The 22,426-nt window shown below is 52.1% G+C and overlaps 9 protein-coding genes across 9 annotated transcripts; 5 read left to right on the top strand and 4 right to left on the bottom strand.

Annotated features, from left to right (window-relative positions):
* Positions 1-1,522: 1,522 nt before the first annotated feature.
* Positions 1,523-2,134, top strand: J4E85_006422 (uncharacterized protein; the record flags this gene model as incomplete). The annotated part of the gene is made up of 1 exon (XM_051470661.1): positions 1,523-2,134. The coding sequence occupies one exon, from the start codon at positions 1,523-1,525 to the stop codon at positions 2,132-2,134; it is 612 nt and encodes a 203-aa protein (XP_051326149.1).
* A 2,677-nt stretch (positions 2,135-4,811) lies between these two features.
* Positions 4,812-6,742, top strand: J4E85_006421 (uncharacterized protein; the record flags this gene model as incomplete). The annotated part of the gene is made up of 2 exons (XM_051470660.1): positions 4,812-5,856; positions 5,904-6,742. 2 exons carry the CDS (start codon positions 4,812-4,814, stop codon positions 6,740-6,742), a joined length of 1,884 nt encoding a protein of 627 aa, XP_051326148.1.
* Positions 6,743-6,939: 197 nt separating this feature from the next.
* J4E85_006420 (uncharacterized protein) lies at positions 6,940-7,881 on the bottom strand (the record flags this gene model as incomplete). Its single annotated transcript, XM_051470659.1, has 2 exons — positions 6,940-7,355; positions 7,416-7,881. 2 exons carry the CDS (start codon positions 7,879-7,881, stop codon positions 6,940-6,942), a joined length of 882 nt encoding a protein of 293 aa, XP_051326147.1.
* A 633-nt stretch (positions 7,882-8,514) lies between these two features.
* Positions 8,515-11,773, bottom strand: J4E85_006419 (uncharacterized protein; the record flags this gene model as incomplete). Its single annotated transcript, XM_051470658.1, has 8 exons — positions 8,515-8,616; positions 8,667-10,609; positions 10,656-10,990; positions 11,037-11,326; positions 11,376-11,419; positions 11,476-11,489; positions 11,544-11,631; positions 11,683-11,773. 8 exons carry the CDS (start codon positions 11,771-11,773, stop codon positions 8,515-8,517), a joined length of 2,907 nt encoding a protein of 968 aa, XP_051326146.1.
* Positions 11,774-13,639: 1,866 nt separating this feature from the next.
* J4E85_006418 (uncharacterized protein) lies at positions 13,640-16,019 on the bottom strand (the record flags this gene model as incomplete). Its single annotated transcript, XM_051470657.1, has 3 exons — positions 13,640-15,466; positions 15,647-15,783; positions 15,830-16,019. The coding sequence occupies 3 exons, from the start codon at positions 16,017-16,019 to the stop codon at positions 13,640-13,642; spliced, it is 2,154 nt and encodes a 717-aa protein (XP_051326145.1).
* Positions 16,020-16,453: 434 nt separating this feature from the next.
* J4E85_006417 (uncharacterized protein) lies at positions 16,454-16,880 on the top strand (the record flags this gene model as incomplete). The annotated part of the gene is made up of 3 exons (XM_051470656.1): positions 16,454-16,501; positions 16,555-16,623; positions 16,713-16,880. 3 exons carry the CDS (start codon positions 16,454-16,456, stop codon positions 16,878-16,880), a joined length of 285 nt encoding a protein of 94 aa, XP_051326144.1.
* A 129-nt stretch (positions 16,881-17,009) lies between these two features.
* J4E85_006416 (uncharacterized protein) lies at positions 17,010-17,570 on the bottom strand (the record flags this gene model as incomplete). Its single annotated transcript, XM_051470655.1, has 1 exon — positions 17,010-17,570. The coding sequence occupies one exon, from the start codon at positions 17,568-17,570 to the stop codon at positions 17,010-17,012; it is 561 nt and encodes a 186-aa protein (XP_051326143.1).
* A 588-nt stretch (positions 17,571-18,158) lies between these two features.
* Positions 18,159-19,737, top strand: J4E85_006415 (uncharacterized protein; the record flags this gene model as incomplete). Its single annotated transcript, XM_051470654.1, has 2 exons — positions 18,159-18,805; positions 18,858-19,737. 2 exons carry the CDS (start codon positions 18,159-18,161, stop codon positions 19,735-19,737), a joined length of 1,527 nt encoding a protein of 508 aa, XP_051326142.1.
* A 438-nt stretch (positions 19,738-20,175) lies between these two features.
* Positions 20,176-20,931, top strand: J4E85_006414 (uncharacterized protein; the record flags this gene model as incomplete). The annotated part of the gene is made up of 2 exons (XM_051470653.1): positions 20,176-20,481; positions 20,551-20,931. 2 exons carry the CDS (start codon positions 20,176-20,178, stop codon positions 20,929-20,931), a joined length of 687 nt encoding a protein of 228 aa, XP_051326141.1.
* Positions 20,932-22,426: the final 1,495 nt, after the last annotated feature.

Raw genomic sequence — 22,426 nt, 5'->3', positions numbered from 1 at the left:
CAGCAATGGCTCAAACAGGCGTACTCTGCATCAGCAAAACCCTCAGTATATAGCCTGACTTTGGTAGGTCCTTGGATTTGTATTAACCTCGTTGGCAGTCGCGAGCGTGAGTTCAGGTTACATCGTTTGTGATTTAACAGGCATTTGAGATACCACTTCTGCACTTTTCTGAGAGCAGCTGAGGAACCCGTATGGCCAGTGACCATAGAGATTGGCTCGATGAAACGCCATGGACATGGAATATCTGATTGCTTCAGCACAACTGTAGCGTCGGTTCTGAAACGGTTTCAGCATCATACTTACTGGTTGAATGATGGGGGGCGCTCTCGATGCCTGCGAAAGGCGTACTCTTGAGGTCAATCAACACGGTGTATTTCCTTTTAGATGGCACACAGCTGTAGTAGTGCAGATAGCCCGAAACAGACAATGCAGCACTGTCAAAATGGACATGAATGTGAAGTTCATCGTCTTGATGTCGGTCCAAGTAGGGTTCGAGTGCCCAAGCGATAATCTCGCAGCCCGGGCAGCCTTTCTTTGCGACAATAGCAGCTTCTCCTGCCGGCATGTAGTGTTCTTCATATTCTCCAAGACTGTGCCTTTTGCGATATCCAGAAACCCAGACCTCATTTCCGAGGTTGAGGCACACTGAACATATTGAATCGGGAGAAACTTCCAATCCAGTTGCAAGGGACCGTGGTGAGTCGTGCGAAGGTCGACTTCTTTCCGCGTTGCCATGTGCGGTCGTAGATCGCTCTTCCGTTGCTGGTGATAACTCCTCATTTGTAACGGCGGATAGCTCTGGTGAAAGCTGTCTTCTCTTCGAAGCGTTCAGAGATGCGACAAGGCTGACAACTCTGGACCTTTCTCCAGCAGCTTCGACCATCTTCGCGGGTGGACAAGTGTAGCTGTTAAATGCCGCATACAGACATGTAGAGGAGGATAAGCAGGTGATGTGATGGGTAAAGAGAGCGAAATAGCGTAGAGAGGATAAGACAAAGAGACTTCAGTGCTGAGGAGTTGGGGTGCAGCTCAGGACCTCGGGAAGGCACAACACAGCCTCGTTACACTACATGCATGTGGGTCTACCTCGTCAGGCAGCCAGCTCGGCGCGATTCCACCAGAACGACTTAGTCATTCTACGTTCCCTTCCAATAAACCTAAAGAAAATGGTATGAGTATTGTACTAAGTTCTAATTTGTAGATTGCGACTCGCAGTGTAAAGGGCGGAGCAAAAGGGCGCAACTGTCATCGAGCCATGGTACAACATCTCGCTTAGCACCCAACGTATCAATGGTACCTAGGAAGACCATACTATGCTTGAGTTACATCCCCAAAGGGAACGATATCTAGAAACACTACATCCGTTTACTTTATACAATGCGCCTGCCGCAAGACCTGCGGTTTCTCAACTCATCAACACACAACGTCTTACCCGATCCACCTCAGTTCGCCCAACAGTTCCACGATTCACCGTAGCATCGCTCCTCACCCCTTACCCCAAGATCATCGCCACACATCAAAGATGCCAGTAACAACGATTCCGCACCCCTCCGCATCATCCTCTACCGCTCTCACATCCGCCGCCAAACCAGTCTTCTTCTGGAAGCCGCGCGACGGCCACGGCTACCTCTGCCAATGGTACTGGTCCAAATTCACCATCAACGACGAAACCTATGCAACGGCCGAGATGTGGATGATGGTGCACAAAGCACGTTGTTTTGGCGATGAAAAGATCGCGAAACAAATGCTGGAGACTACGAGCCCGAAAGAGCATAAAGATCTGGGACGAGAGGTCAAGGGGTTTGATGAGAAGGTTTGGGACGAGCGTATGTACTCCACGTTCTTCGCGGTATTTCTGGAAGAGGATGCTGACTGGGTGACAGAAAAGCTGGAGATTGTGAAGCAGGGCTCTTATCACAAGTTTACGATTAGCGAGGATGCAGAGAATTTGAGGAAGACGCTTTTGGCCACTGGCGATCGCGAGTTGGTCGAGGCCAGCCCGCATGATAGGATTTGGGGCGTGGGGTTTGCGGAGAAGGATGCGGAGAAGAATCGGTATCGGTGGGGACAGAATCTTCTGGGGAGGGCGTTGATGGATGTTAGGAAGAGGCTGAGGGAGGAGGATTGGAAATGAGATGGAGGAAGACGTTCTCACAAATACATATGATGCAGATCGACCGGTGTATTGTTCAAGTACGATGGCTCGTTAGATATTCCCTGGAACAACAATGATACCGGGGAAATCCAACACCAACTTTCCTTTATATTTCGTCGTCGCAACCATGCTCCTGGTACATGCAGTGACCATTTTTCTGAATCGTAGCTCCATCTCTTTCTTGACGTCTCTCGTCCATGATGGTCCAAACGTCACACCAGCCCTCTGATATCCGTCCTGCACGAAGTCACTCCAGTCTAGTTCCAGTCGAACCTGGCGCAGTTTACCTAGGCTTCTGGCCCTACCCAAGACATTGATCAAACGATGCAAGCACCCCAGTTTGCCTTGCCTGACTTGATCGATGATAACAGTAAGATCGGATGTTGGCACCGATGGCTCGCTCCGGTAGATAACTCTATCGGTCTGGAGAATACTTTCGGTTAGAAACTCAAGGACATCGACACCGAGTGTGAGGCACTCCAAACTCGGCATTTGGTTCAATACTATGAGTGCACAACCGAGTTCTTCGAGTAACTTGGCTTGTGTTTTCCGAAGGCCTCTATCATCGCTTGGAGCCAAGGTTTTGAGTACGTAGGGGTGGAGATGGGCATTATCGATGATGCTAAGACGGTGTTCCTGGGAATGTTGAAGCACAGACGAATCAGTGAAATGGGCCGGGTCGAAAAGGCCACGGATGGTAAAGAAAGGAATGGCAATCCTTCGTACACGGACTCTGTTCTTAGGCGCCAGGGCTCGATAGAAAGCTGCAACAATGGGGCGACAAGTGCGTTGGCTATCCGTTAATACGAATGTAAAGCTTTGGTACAAGTAGGAGAGTACTTCGTTTTCGAAGGTCCAATGCGTGCAGATAAGATTTAGGATAGTATCCCAACTCTCGATATGAAGCTCGTCTTTCTGGGGCTTGTCTTTCTGAAGCTTGTCTTCCGAATCCAGTGTCGACTTGACCAGTGTCACTCTGATAGTCCGATCTGGGGTGTCGCTGACGATGTAGTCGTAAATCATCTGACGAGTCTCGCGTGCAAGGCGCATGATGCCGGCTTCTGGCTCGACCATACTAGATATTAATCGGGTGGATTAGTAGCTTCTACATGCATGTACTTATAGCTGGGAATCCGATGAGTTTGTGATCATTACCGCCACGTTGGGTGACAGAGCAATCTTTCTGACCGACAAATGACTTGACATACACATGACACCAAATTGAGTTGACCATCTGATGAAAGCATCGTCAGACGGATACATGCTGGTTACGCCGAACATATAGATACGTTCGGGTGTGTTGAAGGCATCCAGGCCCCAAAATTGCGAGTTCGACAAGCCATGAAACGTTGGTAAGTGCCTCCCGGATGTCCTGTGTTTGGATTGGTTTGTTGGTGTATCTGTCCATTCCGCACGACATGGAACGCGCATCGGTCATGGGAGGCCTGCCACGTCATCCGATTGACATCGATGAAGCGTGCGGTAAGGGTTGTCAGATGCTATTACCATGATTTCTCCAGGTACGTGGTCCGCGCATGGCATATTAAGGCCCGAGAAGGGTACGTAAGATTAGAACGGGTGCGAGACGCCCTCCAGGGCTGCCTCGGTTGCCATCTACAGATACTGCGATGGCGCATTGTGACGAGCTATCCATGGCTTTTGCGAGTGATGTTGAAAGGAGCCCTCGGGCGTAATTGTGGAACGAGCTGAGAGACGGAAGTACTCGTGTCTCTTGGTGCGGGGATACGTCAAGTCGACTAGAGGCGAGTGTGATTAGCAGCACTATCGGTGATAGGAGGCGCAACCGTATCGGTGATAGAGCGAGGCGGGACGGACGGAAGGCGAGCGAGGCAGTACGAGACCGTATCGAGATGAGCTCCGCGAAAGGTCGCTTTTGCCGTGTTGTGATATTTACGACAGAAACACGGCCTGACGCATACATCGGCTTCTGCCTGTTAGTATCTTAACAATAAACCACACCGTATGCTTCAGGGTATAGGTTGATGTAAGCAACATTGACGAGCCGGGCTGCTTCGCAATATGCGAACGGTAGGGCAGGTTTCGTGATGCCTGCGGTTTCACGGTTTTGGCGGCCAATCCATCGCCTCGGCTCCACAAGCGCCAACAAATGCGGAGGCGGCAGGCGCGCGACCGTATCACGTGTAGGAAACACCACCTTGGCAACGTCAACGGTCAACCTCGTGTTGTCTTACGGAGAACAAGCGTCTCTTACCTGCGATACACGACCTGCGCGAACGAAGCGCGCTCAGAGGCCACCGACATGTCGACAATGATCACATTTGCTGCGAACAACGAATTTTTCCGAAAGCGCAAAAGTGCGTATAGACCGTGCGCAGCGCGCGCAACACAACAAGCAGCAGCTAACGGCGCCGACAGGAGTCCATCGCGCCTGCGAATCATGCAAGAAGAGAAGAGTAGGTCCTAGCAGTAAACCTCTGAAGGCCATCATTTGACGCTATACTAGAAAAGGTGCTCGCATACCTTTGATGATGACGAGGGAGCCACGGGCGGTGGCGGCAGCGTTCCCCAAAGTGGTGGCGGAAGCAATCCGACACCCTCAGACAGCCCTTCAGCTGCGAACGGTTATCATGATCCCAGGGGGGCGCGTGGAGACTACGGCCATGCTCAATCCACAATGCCGCCGCCGCAAAGCCCGGCCTCGGACCACACAGTCCAAACACCACCCAACTTCTTGGGCTATCTCAATCCTGAAGCCGTCCTGCGAGAGCAAGTTCACTCCGAGCGTGGAAAGACTGCCCAGTCGCCCAGTCACCCTCCCATTGGACAATGGATCGAAGAAAGAGATCAGAGACAGATATCGTCGCAAGTGGGTTCAGGCGCTTCGCGGATAGTAGAAACAGGTCCGCATTCCAACCAGGAGGCTCAGGTATCTAGGGCTCTCCTAACCTACCTAGACGCGGTCGGAGTTGATATACTCCCTTCTCGTATGAACCAAACTGCGCTTCTCGAGATCTACTTCAGCTACGTCCATCCGCTGCTCCCGCTTGTGGACAAGGAGCTGTTCTACGAGCAGTACAACTATGGCCGGGAACCTCGAATTCTGATGCAAGCAATTTGTATTGTCGCTTCGAAACACGCAACAGCCGCCAAGCACCTTTACTTAGGTAACGAGACCCAGCCACTCAATCCACGCGAGTTCTCTCAAAGGCTCTACAATGCCGTTATTGTTGGGATCGAAGCAAAGCTAGAGAAGAATCGCGTCGTGCTCATCCAAGTGCTTGCTCTCATATCGCTTCATTGCGAAGGTCCAGATGGCGCTGAGCAAGCCTCCATGCATCTTGCGCAAGCCATCCATCACGCGCATACATTCGGCCTTCAATTTGGACATCAATGGAAAAACCAAAGTTCGGAATCCCAAGGCAATCTGGAGGACGTCTTTTGGTGTCTTTGGAGTCTGGATAAGATCAACGCTTGTATGAACGGAAGACCTTTGCTGATGCACGATCGCGACAACAGTTTGAGACAGCTTCCTCAAGATCCAGAAAAGAGATCAAGCCCATTTGGAATTTGGCTTCAAATCTCCGAGATGTTGGACAAGGTCATCGACTACTATAGGCCTGGCAGAGCTGCTGAAGAGACAGGCTGGGAAGGTGATGACTTCTTAGGGTTTGAAGAAATGGTTGGAGACGGCGAAGACAAACTCGATGGCCCTATTATGAGTAAACTGCTCGAAATCCCGAATTTCTATTTTTGCTAATATCTTCAGGTCTTCTATCGCTTTTCCATCACACCATGTGCATGGCCTCCCACAAATCCCTCTCCATCAACGCGCCGGTCAAGTCAACACCCTCTTACGTCCGACAGAGTCTCTCCGCGACACGAGTGATTCATCTTCTCAATGCTGAATCCCCCGAGCTCCTCCCACCGCTTCCGATCGTACCCTACGCACTCGGTGTAGCCCTCAGCGTGGTGTATCGTCACTTCCGCTCTCGCCGCCTAAAGGTCCACGTCAACCGCGCTACCGAAGAATTGAAGCAATGCGTCCGCCTCCTCGATCGTTTACGAAACTCGTGGTGGTCTGCAGGCACGACAGCTGATCTCGGACGAGCTGTACTTAGCAATGCAGCAGGGCGCAACACCAACGCTGTCAACACACCGGTACCGGTTCCAGCCGAACCCCGACCGACCGAGCCGAAGACGGAGCCGACAGCACCGCAAAACGCCCATAACAACCAAATGCCACCACAAAACCAGTCGCAGCCCTGGTCGCAGAACATGGGTGAGACGCCTATTGACCCTCGACTCCAGCAACACCAGAATCATCATCACGCCAACTCGCCCATGAACAGTCTTCTCAACCCGATAAGCGCTCCTACACCCGGTCAACACCCCACAAGCAGCGAACGTGCAGATCGCGCGGCGCCTATGACGGGCCCACCCGCGGGTTTCGGTTTCGCTGAACAGTCACCAGACTGGTTGAATTTCGACGCAGCGTTCGAGAACTTTGAAGGCTTGCTGGGCAGTAGCGGCGCGGATTTGAGCAACGAGTTGTTCAAGCCGTTGAACTACGAGACGTTGGAGGGATTCTTAGATCCGGCTGCTTAAGTATTGTTTGTATTATACAGGTTGTATTCGAGTTACCGGGGGCTACGTAATGATGAAATGTAGCCATATTGATGAGCTTTTGCGGTGTTGTGGATGGCGCGCCTGTGTATTGTCTCCGCCGCGCTTCGATATGTGAGCATCAAAGCTTCCTTATCCCGATGATGTATCCGCCACGCTGCCTTCTGCTACAACTTTGCCTACGCCGTTTCCCCATACTGAGCCCCCAACTCAGACATTCTCCTCTTCCAAAACTCCAATCTAGCACTGTCACAAACATCCCCGCCCCCTTGACTGGCCCAAAGATCACCTGGGGGCAGCGTCTCCGTCCCAGCTTTACAAAGCTTTTCAATCTCATCCCCCGCAATCCGGAACCATGTCTCAGCAGCGGGTATGTGCAGCTCAGTCTTCTTGCCCCTGCGTGTGTTTGGCGAGTGCTCAAGGGCTGTCACCAAGGCCATGCGAGCCATGCGAATCCCATTTGCAAGAACAGGAATTGTCTGGGCCCTAGCGCTTGTGGCTAGGAGGGCGAGGAAAGTGTTGAAGTTCTTCCATGACGTCTTTGCAGTTTCAAGGTCCGCTGGTGATGGTGTATCTGAAAGGTACTGCTCAGGTCCTATGTTGACGAGTAAGCTAACGAACAAAGCAACTACCGCACACAGTGGGCATCTCTTACCTTGAAAGCGCTCTGTTATTTCCATACTCAAGTCTGGCAAGTCCTTCCACAGTCTCTTGCCTCCACACCCCATCACGAGAGGTTCTCCTGGCTCAATGGGCACCGATGCCCCGGCGTAGCCTATGTGATCGATGACGACCGCTTCATGACTCTCGTTGATAGCGTCGGGAAGACTTGCCAGTTCCACAATGTACTCCGCCAGTGCTTTCAGAGCATCTTCGTCCGCGATCTTTTCTGCGGAGGTGACATATATCCCAATGATGTCATACCAGGCTTTCGGTTCAGAGGAGACGAGAGAAGCTGTTTTGGACGCGGAGTCCTTGGCCGAGGCTTTGCGAGTCATCGCATTCTCAAATATGCGGTAGAGTTGCCATAATGTGGATTCCTTTGCAATACTCCTAGCATCCCCCTCAAGGAGGCGGCTTAACCAACACTCTTCTTGATTCTGTACACAATCGCTGGCCATGTTTGCTTCTGGCTACGATTCGATAATGTTTCGAATAGAGACAGTAAGTCGTATATTATGGGAAGGTTCTTCGACGGGACTAGGTAAAATCAGGAGAACATTGGAGGGGAGTATCGATGGTCGGGTGACGATGGCTTAACGGCAGTTGCGCCCTTTTTCGAGCTCTGCTGCGCAAGGGCTGAAGGTCACAAACGAGCAAATGATGCATGAGCAATTCCGACACCGACATCTTCATATCCCCTCCCTGGATGAAACGACACATTCAACTCAGCGCCGTTCACCACACGACATCACATATTATCATCGTCACTCCCCATCAGAATTCGATTACCACGAAACAAAAAACGCTCCAATATATATGTAATCATGCTACATGAGCCAGAAACAAGGGTATGCGCCATATCTCAATGTTTTCCTCCTTCTCCTCAAGAATGAACGCTACATATGCAGCCCAAGCCCAGCCATCAAACATACTTCTTTCGCTCTCTCTCTCTCAACAGCCCAAAGTTTCCCAGACAAAAACATTAGTATATGAACAAAAGGTTCCAGGTGTGTACACATCATGAGGAGGGTGGTGTAAGAATAGTGGTGGTGGCGTTCGTTGGAAAGGTGGGAAGGCAAAAGTCTAGTAGTTTAAGCCATTCCCTCGATACCTTGCGAGAGGCGATCTTGCATAGCCTTGACCAAGACAGGCGGAACCGACTCATCAGTCGCACGAATCGTAATCCGGTACATCTATCCTTTGTTAGCTTCCTCTTCTCTCCTATCATTCCATACCAACATACCTGCGTCTCAAAGTTCGGTTCCAGCCTCAACAAGCATCCAAACTTGCCCTCACTCGAATGCAACACCGTCGCACCCACAATGTTCTTGCCATTAGGATCCACGCCCGTCACAATACCCCACTTGAAGCCCTTGACCACCTTTTGCACGAAATCAGAGTCCATCGTTCTGTTCTTGTTGATCAGGCCGAAGATACTTTGGTGTTCGCGGGGGGCGCCGCCGATTTGCTTCCAGCGCTTGAAGAAGTCTTCTGCGCTGAGTTCGGCGCCTTCCATGTACTTGTGTAGAAGGACTGGGAGTTGGAGTGTTAGACCTTGTAAGGCTCCAGCGAGGTAGGATATACGAATAGTGGGAGGGTCGATGAAGACGTTCTTGCATTCGAACATGATGGTCTGTTGTGTTTGGCCTTCGGGCGCGATGGAGGTGTCGGGTAGACCCTTGATGTCCGTCTTCAGTGTTTCCGAAGACCGATTGTCGAGTGTCGTGGTGAAAGAACCCATGGAGAACTGTGACTTGTTCGTGAAGTAGAAAATGAGAGCGCCCAACTGCCCGCGGTATTCTGTTCGCAAACCAATCTGTATTTGCTGGTCTTCGTAGAGGACGCCTTCTGACCGAAGTAGAAGACGGGTGTAACCAACCTCCCAGTCAGGACTGAGATGAGCTGCGCTTGCGAGATTTGGTGCCTTGGAAGCCTTGCTCAGATCCATGTTGAGATCCAGACCCTCCAGGTCGCTTGATATCGCTGCGACACCGTTGGCGCCATTTGCCGCGCCTGTCTTGGCGTCCTTTGGTACAGGTTCAGTGAAACTTCTCTTGACACCGGCAGACGTGTTTTGCCTTGCAAGACCAAATTCTTTGAGGTCCGCATTTGCATCCTTGCCACCAACCACCCACGTTCGCTTGTCGCTAGTAGTGGCGTGCTTCTGGTGTAACCGCGAGAGCAGCGCTGACGTCCGTTCTGGGTAAGGAGGCATCTCGTCGCATACGGTGCGCAGTAGGTCGTCCGTTGGCATAGTGGCGAGTGTGAGGTATTCGCATGCTCTTTGCTGGAGTTCGGAGTCGAGCGAGTGGCTGTAGGCGCGGAAAGCTTGAAGAAGCTGAGGCTTGATCTCGGGGAACAAGTTCACGTACTTGACGTAACATGACAGGAGTATCGCCCGTGTCGTTGATGAGCAACCTCGCATCTTTGCGCTCAACGCCATGAACTGCTCGATTGGGCTGCATCCTTTACTGTCCGCGATCAAGTGGCCGAACTCTCCGAGCAGGTATCCTCCAATTTTTACAAGCGTCTCATGGCAGTCCGACTTGATGTACTGCAGAATCGTTTGCGCAGCATACACTTGTAGCTCTTCGTTGTTCGTCGTGATCTGGATAACTCGTTGCCAGACTTCGTCGCTAACGTGGTCTCCGGCCATCGCGATGAGCCGTAGCGATATATCCACGTACCACTGAACATCAGTGGCGTACTTCTCGGTAAGAATCGCAATCTTGAGTACCATCTCTTCCCGTATCGCGTAGTCGGCAGATTGTAGGTATCGGAGGAGTTCGTTCACGATCGCTTGCGCATTCGTCGGATCACACATGCTGTATAGTAGGTCCAGACCCTGTCTTCGTACACTGATATCCCTGTCTCTTAACGATCCAATGATGATTGCTTGGTGCTTCTTGATGGGGTCGAGGTTCTCAGATCGAGCAGCCAGATGCGTCATGGCCTCCAGTCCTAGATACCGTACGTTGGTTTCCCGAGATGCGATGAATTTGCCTAGACGTTGTGATATTTGGACCATCAAGTCTTGCTCTGTATCGAGGTGTATTACGAGGTTGATCGCTTCGAAGAGGACGGCGTTCTGCGCGTTGTTCTGCTGTACGTTCTTGGGCATTTCGAGGGCTGAGTCCATGATCTTTTGGAGGGCTTCGCGAATCAGTTTTCGGATATGTGAGTCCTCTGCTTCTGTTAGCACGAGTCGATGATAGCTGGAGTAGACACAAACCGGGAGGTGGGTAGTACTGCAGCAACTTGAGCAGCTTGACTAGTATCCACGGACATGGCACCTTGTAGTAGAAGTAGCCTTCGGCACACTCGTTGTCCACGACTATTCGCTTCAGCCTGTTCGCGGCCTTGATGTAGCTTCCCTTGTACTGCTCGGTGTTGTCCTGGACGAGTGCGGTGACCAACGAGGTCACGGAAAGCGCCACGCCCATGTCGGGGTCGTCCATGAGGGATATTATCCGTTCCGCCCATTCGTGCTGTACGATCGCAGGATGTTTCCGGTATAATCGCAGGAGTGTAAGGGCGGCCTTCTTCTTCACGAATGCCTTGGAGGCCCTGTCCGACGTCAGCTTGGCCACGAAACCCATCTCATGCCACTCACGGTGATATCAGAAGCCTGTGAACCTCGGCGCTTAGTGCCTCTCCCAGCTCCTTTCCTCCAACATTTGCAATCGCATGCAGCGCCAGACAGTTGTTGAGCTCATTGTGGTCCAGCAGGTCCTTCCTGATGCTGTTAACGACCAGGTGTAGCAGTTCGTGCTCCTCGTGTAGGAATAGGGTAACGGCGAGGTATCCGATCTGCTTTTCCGAGTACTTGGTCGCGGAGATGAGGTTGACCGCTTCGAGGTGTCCGAAATCGACGTTCCATCCGAGGATGTATATGTAGAGGAGCTGCGAGAGTCAGTAATAGGGCAGGAGTGTCGGTGAGTGGCGTGTGTACCTTGCAGACGTATTTCTTCTTCTGGTAGCCATTCAGGCCAGCATCTGGGGGGAGTTCTGTCAGAGCAGGTCATGTGGGAGGTGTGTTCAAGGAGAAGTACCTCTGAACTTTTGCCTGCGGTACTGTTAGCCTTCCGGACATGCTTAGAACTCGGCAGCGTGTACCCACCGTATGTTGGCCAATTCCTTGTTGATGCGCTTCTCTTCCAGTTCTCTCGCGCGAGCATTCCTGAGGTCTGCGATAAATGAAACCAATCCTGTCCGCGTGTGAGCTTCGGTCCGTTGTTCGTGGGCATGCCGTCATGTACCTCGCATCGTGGGCACGTTGCCCGACTGCTCCCGGCTGAAGAGGCCTCCACCAGCCCTCGCTGCCATCTTGGAAGTGACCGAGGCCGCCATGCTGGTGGTAGTAGACGACGTGGTGGGTGGGCGGTTCCCACCTGGTAAGTAGCCCGACAATGCGGCGGCGGTAGTGGTGGTGCGCTATGGAATGGTGCGGTACGGGCCTCGAGGCAGGGTTTATGCCGGCGTGCGCGCTGCGGAGCGGAGGTCGATAGTTCGCGAAAGGGGCGCCTGTCAGCGCTTTCTAGACGCTGGCTGCAGGCTTATGGCGCAATCGAGAGCAGGTCATGGAATTGGAACGAGCAAGGAAGACGCACAACACCCCGGCAAGCTATCTAGCTGTTTCTCTGCATGCACGACTGACGGGGGGAATAAGTGGATGTTCTACACATGGATGCCAAGCAAACAGGGTCTAGCGTGTAGCTCCTGCCCGTGCGAGTCAAAGTAGGAGCAAGACATCGCGATCTTGACCCTTATGGCAAGCGCAGGTCAATGCATTCAATTTTGGACAGTACTGAACAGGGCACCTTTCAGTAAAGCCGCGATAGCCTCGAAGCTTACTGTGTACACACGTCCGACCGTGCCGCCGCTCTCCCCCGAGCTCCGCAAGCTATCGATGAGATACCATCGCAACACGATTAGGAACATAGAGACCGAGAAGGCGGCGGCGGCGTCCACTGTACAACACCTGTTTCCTATGAACGCGAAAGTCTCCAGTATGACCCCGAAGACATTGTACGATGGACAGTGAGGACAAGGACAAGGACATGCGTCGAGAGAATACGCGCATCTACAGCAAGACGCGTCAACGCGCCGATCACAAACACAAGACACCACAGAATAAGTCTGAACATTCAAATCATCATTCACTAATATCAGGTATACCCTCGATCCTTCGACCGTCCCATGTAAACGCCAAAAACACCCTCTCATGCTACACACCACGAAACCCCATACGGCTCACACCCTCATACCACATCCATCTCTCTACTTGCTAGTAGTAAAGTCGGTCTCGAGGCTGCTCGATCCGTTGTTGTCAGCGCGACCGCAGTTGCACGCATCCTCTGTCCGCTTTCCGCAAGCGCATGCTGAAGAGTCGGTGGGGAGTTTGTTCTCCGTGGCGGCTTTGTCGCAGGCTGTTGATACGTCAGTATACATGAAAGAGGTACAAGGTGGTGGGCGGTAGGTGGTAGGTGGTGGATATTGGGTATACGGACTGGGGAGAGAGGGCATGAGGTGAAGGAAAGAAGGGAGCGACATACTGCATTGAAGAGCAGGCTGCTTTCCACACGAGCACTTTGCCTCTTGAGCGCACACACAGGTGCCGTTGTTACGTCCGCAGCAGACCATCTTGGATGTTGTGGTGGTTGGTTGGTAGAGTTGAGGATGCAGTTGTTGTTGTTGGTTTGCGGGATCGAAGGTAAGGTCGAGAAGTAGTGTAGGTAGTATTGGTAGATTTGAACTGTAGATACCCTCAATATGTCGACAGACAGCCCTTCTTTATACCCAACTACTCTTCCATGTACTATGTCATGGACCCTGGATTACTAGCGCGTGAATCCACGTGAGTGGCTCGTCCGGCCAATCAGGGCCCTCTTGATTACGCTGATGGTGCGGAGTGAGGCTCAGGACTCGCAGGCGCCACCGTGCTGATTATTCACTGCTTTTCGCTTCTCTTCCATTTGTTGGAGATCGTTTGAGGGTTATCTGATTGATATGTACGGTGGTTCGTAAGTGGCGTGAGGTGGTGTTAGGTGGGAGTCTCCTCGGAACATGTAGCTTAGATGTAGTGGCGACCACAACATTCGATCACATCACATCACATCAACAGCAGTACCAGTTATAGCTGTCATAAGTGGAGAGTGCATTATTAAGAAGAAGTAGAGTAGATACTAAAAACATAAGACATAACCATCATCGAAATCATTGTGGCGCCGTATTGGTCCGCTTCATGCCTTTACCCTTTAACCGTTCCCTCGCCGGCGACTCCTTGATCATCGTCTTCGGAGAAACCTCTTCAATTTCGCCAATGACCTCCCGAACTCTCACAGGAGTCCGAGGTCGCTCATCTGAATTGGTTTCACTGGCAAGCGTAGACCCCCTAGCCCTCCCCGGCGACATGCCAGGCGCATCCGTAGTAGCCCTGCGAGCCAACTCTCTGACTCTCCCAGGCGAGGCGCCTCCAGGGCTTCCCAGTGTGCTAACGTCGCCAGAAGAGCGACGCCCTTGGTGCTTAGACAGAGATTGTCTAATGCGAGAGTATTGCGTCCATTTGGTCAGTCTGGAAGTCCTTAGTACTTCCCCGACAGCTTCTTGGAGTTCTCTTACCGCATTGTTCTGCAGCGCCTGGAGCAGCACAATCGCGTTTTGGTGGTCTCGGCTAGCTGTTGAAGGGGATTGCTGCGCGAGACCTGCTTCTGTTGCGTTGGCGTGCTCTTTAATTGTTTCGAGGAGGCCGCTGTCCTCTTTGATCTCCTCAGCAATTGCTGCGGCGCCTTCGAGTGTTTGGGCTAGTAGGCCTAGGCCGAGTAGTCCTTCGGATCGGGCTTCCGGGTAGAAGCGCTGCCGTACAAGTTGGGCGATCGGTTTGGCTATCTGGGGTACTTGTAAGATCTGTATTTGCACTGCTTCAACGTCCTTTTCGGCGTTTGGTCGCCCGAGATATCGCAGCATGGCGACGATGGTGCGGCCAAGCTCGATCATTGGATTCTTCATGGTAGTGCTTGGTAATGGTGCGGACGGAGCGAGGGCTTGCTCGACAATATGGGAGAAGATTACGGTGTCGGCTGAGACGTCTGGATCGATGGCTTCTGTGTCAGGGCCGACAGTCTCGTACATGACCTTTTCGATGTTGTAGAAGTTGCCGGTGACGAGCTTGCATAGCATAGCCGCTGCCTCGCCACGGACTGAAGGATCGTCCAGTACGAGCATGCGACAACACGCTTCCATGAGTCCGGCATCTGCAAGCAAAGCCCTGTTAGCCTCTGGAAACGTAAGATGCCGCATGAAACCAGCTGCAGCATAAAGAAGGGCAGGTTTAGTGCTCTTCTTGAGGATCACAATCAATCGAACGTGAAGTTCCATGATCTTGACCATGTCTATGCAAACCTCATCAGACATGGCCAGATTTCCGACCATGACGCAAGCGCATATCGTAGATGGGTATGCGCTCTCCCAAGGTGCGCGCAACTTTGCTTCCAGCCTCTCGATAACAGGACTTCTGACATTGAAGCTTCGTGCAAACACATCTGTTGCTGAAGCGGCAGATAGCAGCCCGATGAGTTGAGCCATTAGAATAACCTGCGCCTCGTCTGATGTGGTTGTGTCCGCGTTTTTGCTTGTTGCGAGTTCCTGGAAGACGGCTTCGATGTCCTCTGGCTCCAATCGGGCCTCAAACTCCAGCATCAGGGTGACAAGGTCGTCGAGAAGTTTCGGTGTTGCTATCCTTTGCTGGAACTCTGGGTCTTGGAGGTAATGTACCAGGATGGCCACGTACTCCAGATGATGGTCTTCATCATATTGCAGTGCCACGTTCAGCAGACTCTTGAATGTCTCCAGCGAAACCTCGTCTTTGAACTGGGCGTCGCTCAGGTTGCTTGTGGTCCAGCTCAGCAGGTCCGTGGCGTAATCCAGCGCTGCTTCCGGGATTCTGTCCAGTACTAGGAAGGTGCATATTGTGGCATCCAGTCTAAGAGCAGCCGCTGCAGCTTTGCCGGGTTCTATCTGCATGAGCTGCATGTCTCGAGGATCCTGTGGCATTGCTCACCAAAATCATTACAAAGATTGAAAAGTACGGCCAAAGTGGTCAAGCGTAGTTCTGGCGAGGGAAGGCAGCCAGCGATGGCACCGAGCTCTCTCACGGCGAGCTCTCTGTTGGTATCTTGACTCCAGTCAGACTGTTTGCGTCATATGAGGGTCTCTTCAGGTTACAGTACCATTATCAGCAACCGAGTTGCCGATGACTCTCAGGTATTGCTTTGCTACGGGATCTTCATGGCGAACGGTAGACAAGCCACGAAGAGCGTAAGCAAGGATGCCGCTGTCGCGGAACGGGGCCTGCCATCTTTCTATACATTGTCAGCAGGGTTGGCTTTGAACAGAGGCATAACATACTACGACCGCCAACAGCCGTCCCAAACAGCTGCAAGGTCTTCTCTATGGCCTCATTGTCCCCACTTGCTGCAAACGCATCGAGCTTATGCACGTAACCTGTGAGGACAGCGGTCTGGCCTGCAGGGTTGGCTTGGAGTAGGCGCTCTAAAGACGCTATATAGTCGCCAAGCTCCTCATTGGATAATGGCATATCGCAAAAGTGTGAAGATGAAGAAACGCAGTCGCTCAAAGTCGTGGCAAAGCTCAAGAGTGCATAGTGGCGGTAGAGATTGCGCAAGGATGAAACGGCTACGCAGTCGTCCGGAGCCGCCGTACAGGTGATGGCTACTAGTCGGATTGGTTTCAGGAGAACTCCAGAAAAAGTGCAATCAATAGTTCAGCCACTTGTTTTTTGCAGATGCGGAAAGAAACGGGGTGAGTTCCTGCGGCAGCGTCGACCCACCGCGCGGTTGGCCTTGCCTTTGGCCGGTTCCGTTGGACCCCTGGACACAGATCCCTTGGCGGCAATTGAGCGATCTGGCACCGAACATTCACCACCACAGACGTCGAGCACCACGCCCTCACCCGCACTTCTTCCGACCACCGACCCTCGTTTAACCCGTTTACAACAACCAATTCGCCAACATGACGCGCGCCACGCAGACCATCAGCATTGGCATGCTCCTCACCTCCGTATGCAGCCCCTTACCTCTACATATACAAGATTGGATGCTAACATGTGACAGATCTACCTCTCTCTATTCCTCCAAGTCGTCCCGCTGCCTCAGAAGATCCAAGAGGAGATTGTCCCTTTCGTAAGTCTCACCTTTACTTAGAAGCCTTGGCCCACCACCTTTACCATCTCCATTGTTATTGTACTGGGCTGCCGCTAACCAAACCATAGCTCCCCTTCTGGGCTCTCATCACCTTCGGCGCATACCTTCTCTTCAAGCTCGGCTGGGGAGTCTTCACCTTCAACGACGTACCCGACGCGCACAAGGAGCTCATGCAGCAAATAGCAGAGGCGCGGAAAGATCTTCAGGCAAAGGGCGTAGATGTCGGCGAAGATTAGACGAGATGGAAGATTGGGGTGCAGCATAATTGGTGTTATTTTGGGGCATAGGATGGAATATCGCAAGATATGTAATGGATGGGTATTTGAATGGCAAGATGACTGTATGGGTATTGCCGAGTTCGAGGCTCACGCTGCCGCAGCGGCTTCCGCCTTCTTCTGCGCCTGCTTCAACTTCTTCTCCGTTCTCATAAACTCCCGAATGCCCACGGGTATATCATCGAACAACTTGTCTTTCTCCGCATCATCGAAACCAGTGTCCCAATTCGTCTCACTGCCACCGCCATCGTCGTCCATACTCGTAGCAACATGACTCGGTGATGTGTCTCCTGCCACCATGCTGCCTGTTCCCTTTCCTTCCTGCCGTTGTGCCTGCATTGCCGCTCTTGCTTGGGCGCTCTTCTCCGCCCACTCTTCCATCTCATCTCGATACATGTCCCATACACAGTTCACGCATCCAGACATGCAGCAGTTGTCTGGTTCTTCGGGTCGCGGAGGGACTAGTACGCCGGCAACATTCTGGGACGATTTCATGATCTCCTGTTTACGTTCTTCCAAGGCCGTCGTAGACCCAAAGATTATACGGGCTTTTGCAAATGTCTCTTCCTTCTGCGTCTTCGGTGGCTCTTTTGGCGGGTCGGGCGTTGTGTGGGATAGGGGTTGTACTTCTGACAGCGGTTTCTTCAGCATGTCTAGATCTTGTTAGTTCGAGTACCGCTGGCGATGTGGGTGAGGGTCCAACCTGCATAGAAGCCGGTGATAGGCCTGGCTTGTTCGCCTTCTGGTGCAACATAGCCTTTGTAGCGACGCTGTATCCGATTGCTATTTTGAAGCCCTATTCGCCCTGCCTCTGTCGAAGCACGCGACCTGCGCCATGTCTTCAAGCACGAAGCGCAGAGCTCCTGGCGCAATGCCAGTTGCCCGGAGTATGCGATGCGTTCCATTGGCCCCGAAAAATCGTGAAGAGATGAAGTAATCACACGAGCCGCTTCGTTATGACATGTCGAAGTTAGCCACTGTTGTCGGTTGCCAATTCGCAGCTGATTGAAAGTAACGATTGACGCTTCGACGTCATTTTGCGCCACCTTTCCGAACGTCGGCAAAAGCTGCAGCGAACGCCGACAGGGCAACAACACGCGCCGACGCGTCGCATTCACTGTTATCGTCGCATACCCCACCAGCCCATCTATCCCCAATCCCCGACATATTATCACCACAAAAGCGCCCCAAATACGCGCCGAAATTGAGGATCTTGCGAAAGCCTCATATGCGAACATCATGAACGAGCCACCGGCGAAACGGAGGAGGACCAGCTCGCCCACGGAACAAGCGTCCAGTCCTCTAAGGAAACCTCCGCGACGACCATCTTTCGCGTCGCCTACCAAAGCCAGCCTTGCGCGCAACTACCCGAATCTTCTCTCCGCATCTCCGAAGCGCAACCCAAACCGACCTGTAGCAGCCAGAAATGGCTCCACAGGAAGGGAAGAGACCGAAGTGGAACTACCTAGCGAGAGCGACCTGCCAGAACTCCCAGGGACACCACCACAGAACATCCGCACAACGTCAAAGCAGCCGCGCCGAACGATGATCTTCTCCTCGCCAAGCAAGCGACCTTCGCGCGTCAGAGATCCCATCAAGCAACCCCCACCGAGTTCGAGAGCGCCAGCGGTACAATCAGACGATTTCACAGGGACGGTAGAAGATGGCCCAGTGGAAGACATAACCGAAGAGATGACTCAAGAAGTGGTGCAGAAGAGGCAGCGTCCAGATCCAGAAATTGAGAGAAGGAAACAGGAAAAGGCGCGTCTACAGCGTGAAGTGGAAGAGTTGGAGTCACAGGTGTCAAGATGCATCGAAGAAGTCGTTAAGGAGCAGCGCCGCGGGCCTGAGGATCCTCTGCGGTCTCCAGAGCGCGACAGTCTCAAGTGAGTCCAAAACGCTCCAATGATAGCCAAACTGTGACTGACACAATACCAGGAAGTTCATATCAGATATCAGCAGCACCGATACAGAGCCAGAGAAGCCAGCAACCGTATCGAGTCTGCTCTGTTCATTCCTACCGTTCGCCGCCCTCTCCGTTCCTCGACCACGGCCAAAACAAGAGGAGAAGCCCGTCCCATCACATCGCCCAGTCGAACTCGCAGATCCCTTGCCATACCTCCAAATGTTCACATCCCTCAACTTCTCCACACAACTCAGCCTTCCGCGCGGCAAGATATCCCCAACATCACGGCGGGTCCATCAAAAGCATACCATCGACATAGCAGGTCCACAAAAGCTGCTCACAGCCCAGGTTTCGATTACTATCGACGCCTTAGCAAGTGAGATTATCGAAATGCAACTTCTACGAATCTCGACGTGGGCTGAACGTGAGCTGGGTACATTCATGCGGTCGAAAGCGCAGGAAAGAGATCTCGGCAATGCGTCTTGGGCTATGGACTCGTACTGGGAGATTGCGAAGAAGCGGGCGCAACACTGGCACAAGTGCGAGACTGCGTTTGCGCATTTACTCGTAGGCCAGACCGCAGAAGACACCGAGAACGCACAGCGACTGCAACCAGGCAAGCCCGCAACGACTGTCACACGCAAAGACCTGAGCAGGAACTTGGGTCGTGATACCCTGGTCTTGCAAGACAAACACGTCCTACTAAAACTCAACTGGCAAATAAGTTTCGACTGGACAGGCGAAGCGGAGTCGGACGTCAGCGTCGAGGCTGCCTTTCCGCAAGTATGGTCTGAGACAGAACATGGTGGTGTGGCGTTTAAGAAGATACCCCAAACTTTTGCTTCTCTTGTTCGTACTAGGGGCGCTTTTCAGGCTACGAAGATTATGGTAGCTCTATTGTTTTCTCAATAGATTGGGTTGTTACGGTGTAGCGTGGAGGTATTCGCTGCGTTTTACGTCGACGTACTGATTATGTGAGTGTGATGTATCCGCCAGGGCGTGTTATGGTTGACATAACTCGAAGAACAACGTCCTTTGTCTTCATCAACTGCAATCGAAATGTGGGCAGTGCGTGAGCGTTACTCTGCTGTCGCTGGCAGCAAGTCGAGTTGATGTAACTCGGTTCTTCTCATTGGGTAGAAACTCGTCACTCGCCCATGGTACCATCAGCGCCCACGTACTCGTCGCCCTTCATATGCAGACCCAGTCCCTTCTCATCCCCTTATCCTTCCCAACCTTTTTCAGCACAACACACCGCGAATACCTCCCAGCTCCACCTTCACAAAACTTCCACCACCACAAACACCCACGTATTCCTCAACCCCCCATCCCCCTCTCCACTCCACCAAAATGGCCGAGCGCAAGACCCTCCAAAAGTACTATCCTGCCGACTTTGACCCAGCAAAGCTAGTGCGCTCAAAGAAATCCTCAACTCCCACGCGCACCGTCGTAAACTTCGCCTGCCCCTTCCGCAGCATGCGCTGCCTGACCTGCGGCCACTACACCACCAAAGGCAAAGTCTTCCGCAACAGCCCCAAACACATCGCGCCTGAAACCTACCTCGGCGTAAAGATTATCACATTACACTGCAAATGTCCTGGCTGCACCGCACAAATCATCATCGAAACCGACCCCAAGAACATGGATTATAGGATTGTGAGTGGGGCCGAGAGAGGGTATGAGGCTTGGAGAGACAATGCGCGCGCTAAAGATACCGAAGAGCAGCGCTTAAATCGTCTTGAAGTTGAGGAACTTGAAGGAGGCGATGAGAAAGCGACTATGGAGATGCTGGAACGAAAGACTGAGGATGCGAGGGTTGAGGGCGCTGTTGCTGATGCGTTGGATGAGATTAGAGCGGCGAATGCACGGAGAGGGGGCGTTGATAAGGGGTGTAGCGCGGCTATCCTTGCACCGTCGAGGGAAGTTGAGGATGCGGAAGATGCGGAGATTGCGAGGGCTGTTTTTAGGGGGACGAAGAGATGTTCGCTGGATTCTGAATCACGTGGAGGGTCGCTGAACGTGGAGTTCTCAGTGTCTAGGCCGGCGAAGAAGGCCAAGAAGGATTTTGCGAAGACGTTAGGTATTAAGAGGAAGGTAGATGTTTAAGCTTGTGTGTAGTTCATGAATACCAGCGTACTACCCTACGCGCGTCTTCCATGCACATGCTTCATTCTGACATGGATTCCAAAGGACAAATGATCGCATATTAGGCAATGCCAAAAATAATGACCTGTGGAATTTACGCCGCTAATCGCTATCTGCCTCCGAAAATAGGACAGGAAGGTCAAAAACACGGGGTATTTCGGTGGGAATATCACAATGCTCTCGTATCCGACTCTCAATCGAACGCTCAATGCCTCCCCTCACAAATCGCCACCGTATGCTGCGCATGTTTGGTATCATCAACCACAAATCAATATTGAGCTGCCACGTTTTTCCAATTCTGCAGCCGAAAATTGGTGGATCGGGATGTAAAGTCTTGAGCAAATGGTGGCGAACAGATCTTGGATTGATTCTGCTTTTAACGTCATCGTCATCGAGTATTATGAACCACTGTTGCGCCATGAATATACACATGTGTGTGCGGTTATAAGCTGCAGAAGAGTTGTCCAGGCGACTCGCAAAGCCATTGCCGATATTAGCATGGGACGATTTGACTTGTGTAGTAACAATCTTGAGTAAAAGTTCTTGCGGAAGCATGGAGTAGTCCGGGAATATTCGAAGTGATGGATCTAGCATACCCATCATACCAAATACTCGATCTTGCCATTTCGAGCATACTGTTCCCCGAATCAAATCCTTGACAGACCTCCAGTCTATTTGTGCCATGGCTCGACTTCGGTCAATAGTGTATATTCGATTACACCCCTTGTGTTCCTCGTCTGTCAGATCTTCGTCTTGCTCTGTTTTACGCAGACAGTTCCAGGCTGATACCAACGTCCTCCAGCCCTCGTAGAATGTGTCCCATGAAAGGATCTTCGAGCTAACCCGTACATGAACGACCCTACCGAGTACGATTTCTTGAGTGACCCATAGTCTCGACCAATATGCTAGACGTGCGAATTGGCGCAATAAAGGTATTGATTTACGCATCTCCTGCCTGCTCACGAAGAGCTTCGATGGGATATGCCGGCGCGAGGAATAGCTTTCTTGGATGATCATGTCCATGAGATCGTCGCTTCCTTCGAATCCAGAACATAGCCAAGCCTCAACGACGAAGGCTGCGCTATATATCTCTGCCATTTGATTGACCTGGTGAACCTTTTCTTCGTTTTTTTCTTGATCAATACAGATCTGATCGATCCAGATTGGAGCCAACCCGCGATCTCGTTTTAACATGTGTGATCTCCTGAGCGCATAGTGGGAGATAGGTACCTCCAGGAACTTACGCATACGGATGCGTTGCCGAACCAAAAGCCAGTCTCGTTTCATCTTTAGGTAGTTGTACAAATTTTGGCGTATCGAAAGCCAACCTCGACATTCGGAGCTTGTAACAAAAATGTCCTGCACTGGCAATTCGGGGCCCCAAGTGTACGATAACGCGATGAAATCGAAAGTTTCTTGGAAGCACGCCTCATATATAGCCTCTCTTTCCTCTGTA

Source organism: Alternaria conjuncta, assembly GCF_024043145.1.
Source record: "Alternaria conjuncta strain BMP 0040 chromosome Unknown scaffold_8, whole genome shotgun sequence".
Taxonomy (NCBI): domain Eukaryota; kingdom Fungi; phylum Ascomycota; class Dothideomycetes; order Pleosporales; family Pleosporaceae; genus Alternaria; species Alternaria conjuncta.
Note: the sequence above shows the minus strand (reverse complement) of the source record. Positions and strands in the feature narration are given on the sequence as shown.